This window comes from Pholcus phalangioides, unplaced genomic scaffold (assembly GCF_987345545.1).
Source record: "Pholcus phalangioides strain wild (caught in Gottingen) unplaced genomic scaffold, Ppha-v1.0 ptg000014l_1, whole genome shotgun sequence".
Lineage (NCBI taxonomy): Eukaryota > Metazoa > Arthropoda > Arachnida > Araneae > Pholcidae > Pholcus > Pholcus phalangioides.
Window position 1 is genome coordinate 12,058,167 of NW_028301607.1, and position 6,859 is coordinate 12,065,025.

Sequence of the window (6,859 nt, forward strand, 5' to 3'; positions counted from 1 at the left end):
TTACGGGCCAGGATCCACCCGGGGGACCCTCGTTTTCGTCGGTTTAGGATTTCGCTGATTATTTTCGGACGAATTATCGACGAAAAACGAAGTATCACTATATATATCTTGTGAAATAAAAAAACTCCCCTGAAAAAAAAATAGAATGATTCGGTAAAAACCTGTAAAAAGGAGGACAAAAGGACGAATTTTCTAATACGTAGGAGGACGCTTGAATGACAATAAAAAAGGAGGACGGTCGGTAACACTAGTTGAGGGGAAAATATGACTACGTATCAAAATGTATAGTTGATTTTATATTTCTTAGATGGCAGCAGCAGCTCTAAACGCGCTATTGTTGAATATGGTCAGATAAAAACTACAGGACGTCTGGCAGACGACCAATCACAACAGCTGGTATGAAAACATAATCTAGTGAGCCCGCAGTAGCAAAGTCATCAGGAATCCAGGCAGGCCGATAGTTTGTTGACATCAACACAATTATATGAATCACACAAAATCACTACTTCCCACTTCCCTTATTACTGCAGCTGGGGATTCTTGTTAGACGTTAGATGAAAGAATTAATTAATTTTTATTAATCACAGAGAGAGGAGAGCTTCGTATTAATAATAGCAGTAATTATAATATTAATGATAATGAATAGCCATCCAGTATCGCGACAAGAGAAGAACTTCATCAGATTAGTGGCCAAATGCGAATCGTTAGTCAACACTCCCGAAGCCAACGACTGGCGGTTCGAGCAGGTGAAAAGTCTATTCATTATATAAATACTAATTCTTATATATGAGTACATCACAAAAATTGTTGAGCTTTTAAATGCTAAATAAAGCTTTTAGACTTTACACAGCGCCATGGAAAGAGAAATATATTTCTTTCGTAGTGGATACTCACAGAATAGTGGTAGCACATCACGCTCGCTATCAGTCGTGATTTGGCATAATAATCCCCCATTCCCTCCCCCCCCCCCCCCTTGACGTCCTGGAGCTGGACCCCTCAGCAGGGCCATCTAAATGTGCGAATTCCCCAGAGGAGCCTCTCAGTAGTAGAGGGAAGGCCATTGCAGTGATTGATAGGCTGGTCGGTACCAGCAATTGCATGGAACGAGCACAAATTGGACAGTATTAATACGTTAGGACCAAGCGGTGTACATTCACATGCACACAGCATGATTTGGAATGTACCAATTCATAATAAATTCCGTTGACGAATGTGTATGAAGTACTTAATAATGATTGGTAGACTGGTGCTTATAGTGTTGTGGGGAGAAGGTTCCAGTGTATCGCTTTGCCTGAATAAACCATGTTGCTGTTGAAACAGCCTACTTCTAAGTCAGGGAGTCTTCAACACATGGCCCGTCGAGCTCTTTGGAATTAAAATGTGTGTAGCGTGTAGTGCATCTTAGCAGCCCATGAGACTCAATAGCCTATTACATCAAATATGGCTTACTCTGTGTCAAAAGTGTTATAGATTCCTGCCCTGGTTTTTTACAGGTTTCTTTCAGGATTGTGGTAGTGTATGGGAGGATGGCCCTTATTTTTCAACTTTTTAAAAGTTCAGCCCCCTCCCCCACCCATTTCTAGTCCTGTTCCAATCAGCAAAAAAAAAAACTATCCGTGTAAAATTTTATCTCCATCTATTGAAAAGTATCAATACACAAAATCCTGATGAATACCCAGCACGACCATATTTTCTTTATAAAAATAGGCCTACGTGAAATAGAGATCCATATGTGACATAACCAATTATCGCAAAAAATTCTCTCAGGAAAGTAAACTTGTCAATCACAGCCAAGAACAAGTAAAGTTGTCAAATTTCGAGTAAAGTGGTCATCGACATGCAAAAAAAAATTTCCAAAGGCAAGTGTTATCAGAAACCTTGAGCCCTGATGTGATCACATTAAGCGAAATGCAAACTATATACCAAAATATATTATCGCCGATCTCAGGGCGAGGCCCTGTCAATCTTCCCCCTGTCACAGGGTCATGATATAGATATTTCTACTTTGTAAGATTCAAATGCGAAGCAATATGCTCGCTGTATGAAATTATTCTCGCACATAAATTCATTACAATTCTTTCCTTTTTTAATCAGTATGTGAAAGATTTGGAGGAAAGATTAGCAGAACTGAAGAAGATGAATACCTGGTAAACTAATCCTTCTGAATTGTTTTATTAAATGACACTTCGTGTCTTTATTTAGAAGTTGTGTATTGTTTTTTAAATTTGAAGAGAAGATGAAATATTTTGGGTACTATGTGGGGCTATCAGGACGATCATTGGCCTGATTTAGTGCACTTTTGATAGTAGCCTGGCCAGAGGGTTGGGTATTTATCAGTAAACACCTGGTAAATGCAACTTTACAACAGCCTTTTTTGTATTAATGATAATATGTAGAGTTTTTAATGTACAAATAAAGTTTAATATTTATTTAATGAATAATTAATAGTTATTAGTGTATTTTATCTATATATATAAAATAACATGTCCTGGCTGATTCATCATCGCCGAGCCACAACCGCTGAAGCTCTAAATTTGAAATGTGTTCAGTAGTTTCATTTCGTGGTATAAAGACTCACTAAGAAGGTTTTTTTCAAAATTCAGCACATAAGGGGGGTCCAAAGATTTTATGCAAAATTATGCTGAGCCGAAACCGCTGAAGCTATATGAAATTTGGCCAGTAGTTTCATTTCATGATAAAGAGTTTTTCCGAAATGCATCCTTGTCCAAAAGTTATGTTAGACAGTCATTGCTGAGCCAAAACCGCTAAAACTATAGGCCTAAATATGAAATTTGGTCATTAGTTTCATTTTACATATAAAGACTCTGTAAGAAGGGGTTTCCAAAATTTGGCCCCTAACGGGGTTCAAAGGTTATATAAGATACTTAACCCCGGCCAGAGAAACATGATTTGCCACGCAGAACATGTAGAAAAATCATGCCAAGTCTTAACCTCTGAAGCTATAAATGATATTTAGTCAGTATTTTTATATTGTAATGAAGAGATTCACTAAATATATGTATAGGAATTTTTCAAAATTCAACTTTTAAGGAAATCATGGGGATGTTCAAAATGTATATATGGAAATCAAATCTGAGCCCGAACTGCTGAAGCTATAAATATGAAATTTGGTCAGTATTATATTTTATAATATAGAGGCTCACTAAGAGGGGATTTCTGAAAATTCAACTCCCAAGGAGGATTATGAGGGATTCAAATGTTATATGATGGAAAGTCATCCCCAAGCAAGGAGTCCATAAAAAGAAAAAGATTATATTGAGCCAGCAAATAACAAGTAATTATTGATAAATGTCATTTTCATTAGTGTGAATAATCGTGGAAAGAATCATCCGAGTTTCTTTTCTATTATTTCCTATGAGAAAGTTTGATTCAATATACAAGTGATTTATATATATCGAGCATGTGCAGTTTTAACAAATCATGCTCACTAACTGAAGTTCCACTGTAATAATCATATTAAAATATTTTGTGGCATTTTTTTGCTTACTGGTATATGAATATGTGTCATTGGAATGTTAATATTTGGCAATAACTGAATAGCAATGGGAAACCTTGATTTTTCACGATCAATAGATATGAATTCAGTCCATTGATTTTAATCATGTGTATTAAACTTGGCATCAACATAACAAGATGTTCATGATCGTAATATCGATTTCTGGTATTGTCTTATCTTTCAGTCAACCAAGTAATGACACTTTGCTGTCCTATTCTCATAGAATAGAATTTCTAAAAGGCATCATTGAAGCATCGAGAATGGTAAACATCATCTTATATATCTGTAAATTAAAAGTTGATACTCTTTAGATATGTATAAATATTCTTGAACAAAGTTCGACAAATCCCAGGCTCCAGGTTGTCATAGTGACTAAAAAATTGCCATTGATGATTATTTGTTATCTTCATTACAGCAATAATAAGTTATGACAGATTTATTGTCTTGATTCCGGGTGTAACTTTTATGCCCGCTTAATCTGCATGTTAAAGCTTGTTGTGTTTGCCTGACATAGGCCTAGCCTTTAGGCAGGACCTGTTTCTTGCATAGGTGAACAGGGTGCATGCCCAGAGCCCACAAATTTTCAGAACCATCTAAATTGGCTGTCTACTATATTCTATGCCCAAGCCTATACCCCCTTCTGCATATGCCTCTGATTCAAAGAGCAATAAAAATAAGGGACCCCAAAAATTCTTATTTTCCCAGGGCCCAAACTTATGAGGAATGGGCCCTGGCCTTGTGTATCAAATAAATGCATCACTTTTTTTATTTATTTTTTGTTATCTAGAGCAGTGTTATGCCATTATCTAGTTGTTTTCACCTTTGTTTTTCTTTTGTGCTAATCAGAATTGTCTGAACTTAATTTTGGTTTGCAATTCGGTTGTAGCCAACCGTTCAAGAAAAAGTTATGGCAACACAACTGCTTTCTCCGGGAACACCGACGAATGCCAGCACTAAAATCTATCAGCAGACAAAAGCAAAGTACTTCCAAGAAATGAGACAGGAACTTCTCGGGACTAAAGATGAGCAGAGCTCTGGTAAGTTCTAAGTAGTACAGAAGTTAGACAAACAGTATTAGTCCCGTTAATGACAATCTACGGTAGAAGTCCACTATAACCAGTAGGCTACAAGTTGTAACAAGAATCTCGCTATTATGCATAACAATAATGATTTCCTAACGAGCAAACAGGTGGCCTGGGATAAAACATCACAAACAGCCAACAGGAGCATGTTTAATGAAACCGTACGAGATTTGTTGTTGCTTATTTACATTTTATTTACTTATTTTCACAGCTGGTGTAGATTTGAGGCAGAGGTTATTGTCAAAGGGTAGTGGTGTGCAGCAAGATGACCTTGATGCTGTTCTCAAATACCACAACTCGATGCAGGAAAAAGTGGCTGAAGAGATGGTGTCGTTAGTCCAGAGCCTCAAGCAGAACAGTATTCTGGCTGGTCACATCATACGGAAAGATACAGAGGTATGAAAAATTAGATTTTGCTGTATGATTTTGTTGATCAGCCCGAGATAGTTTTCTGGTCGGTCGCTCACTCTCAGAAGTATAGTTTGTACATTCAATTAATGCCAAGATGAAAAGGATGTCTGCAAGCATATGAGCAATCAAAAGAATGAACATGGAATGCAAGCATGTGAGTAGCCAAAAAATCTTACTTAGTTGAGCGTGCAAGCATGACCCATTGCTGCAGATAATACCAAAAGAAGAAACAAGTCAATGAAAACTAAAAGGGTGACCCAGAAAGTAAGGGACCAGGTCAGTAAGTGACCAAAAAGAGTGTAAAAGCATTCCAGCAATCAAAAGAGTGACCTAAAGAAAGTGAAATCATGCAAGCGACCACATGAGTGACTTAGAGACAGTCATGTATCTGGGCAGGAGTCAATGCAGTCTTAAGGTATGGGCCCACATAGGCGTACCTGGTGGGGGGGGGGGTTCCCAAGAGAAGGTTGGGTCAGGACCCATTGCTCAAGACCACCTGGCTGTTAGTGGATTTGTACGACTCATTTCGGAAGCCCCTGTTAAACAAGTTTGGGCCAGGACCCATAGCTGTTAATAAATTTGTACGACTCATCTCGAATCTCTAAAAATAAAGTTTGAGTCACAGTTTGCCACTTGGCAGTCCAGTGGTTAGGGAGCTAGCTTCTGACTGTGCAGGTCTGGGTTCGAATCCCGGTTCGGACATGGATGTCTACTAACACTAAAAAATTCCCTGGACAGATCATAAAGATCTCTTGGGAATATATGCTGGTCACACACACTTTAAAAATAGTCATAACCATAGCTCAGGAGCCCTGGCTGTTAGTGGATTTGTATGGCACTTCCCGGAAGCCTCTGAAGCAAGTTTGGGTTAGGACCTGTAGCTGCTAGTGGATTTGTATGACTCATCTCGAAAGCCCTTGTGAATCAAGGCCCGAGGGCCCATGGTGCTCTTAAGATGGACCTGGGCCATAGCCCAGATCTGCAAATTTGAGGGAGGAGTAGTAGAAAATTACACTAAACTGGAAAAAAGGCAGCAAAATTTGCATAGATCTTAGGCAGCAAAACCATAAATCTGCTTCTGAGCTTACACCAAGACTTTCCTATGTTTATTTTTCCATTGCATTTATTGCTTACAACTCATGCACAAGATACAAAATATATTGTATTTTATTGTTTATAAAAAGTTTTATCGCCTTGAATGTTGTCTTTGACAATGTCAAAAGCAGTTTTACACCATCTCTGTTATTATTTTCTTCTTTCAATTGCATTCTTTTCCTTTCAGGCGCTGCAGAATGCGACTTCAATGGCAGACCACAGGCATAGCGCTTTGAAAGTAGAGAGCGATCGTTTGGAAGTTTTTGCCAATAGGCCTTGCAATTGGTGCATGTGGATCATGCTCATAGTATTAAGTATGATTTTCTTGTGGATGATAGTTTTTATAAGGTTGTTTCCTAAACGGTGATGATAGTTTTAAATTTAATAAAATTCCAGTTATGTTTTTTTAAAAACTTATTTAGTATTTCATGATTTCAAGCTTCGGTACCGGTGTCGGCAATGTTACAATGTTTCAGTATGAACACCACCATCAACTCAATTCCTTGTGCTAATAAATAACACAACATTGTATACAATAGGGTTCTTAACCTATGGGTCGCAGGAGCTTCTGGGAAAGGTCCTACAAATCCAAGAACAGCCTCTTGAGCTATGGGTCTCAACCAAAATGTAATTTGCAAGGGCTTTAGAGATGGGTTGTATACAAATTCACTAACAGCTATGGGTCCTGACCCAAACTTGATTTGCAGCGATTTCCAAGATGGGTCGTACGAATCCAGTAACAGCCAGGGGCTCT

The 6,859-nt window shown here is 38.1% G+C and overlaps 1 protein-coding gene across 1 annotated transcript; it reads left to right on the top strand.

Annotated features, from left to right (window-relative positions):
- The first annotated feature begins 467 nt into the window (after window positions 1–467).
- On the top strand, window positions 468–6,513 carry Use1 (Vesicle transport protein Use1). Its single transcript, XM_089241749.1, has 6 exons — window positions 468–746; window positions 2,095–2,147; window positions 3,702–3,780; window positions 4,404–4,554; window positions 4,811–4,995; window positions 6,293–6,513. Exons 1-6 carry the CDS (start codon window positions 633–635, stop codon window positions 6,470–6,472), a joined length of 762 nt encoding a protein of 253 aa, XP_089097875.1. The 5' UTR covers window positions 468–632; the 3' UTR covers window positions 6,473–6,513.
- The last annotated feature ends 346 nt before the right edge of the window (window positions 6,514–6,859 follow it).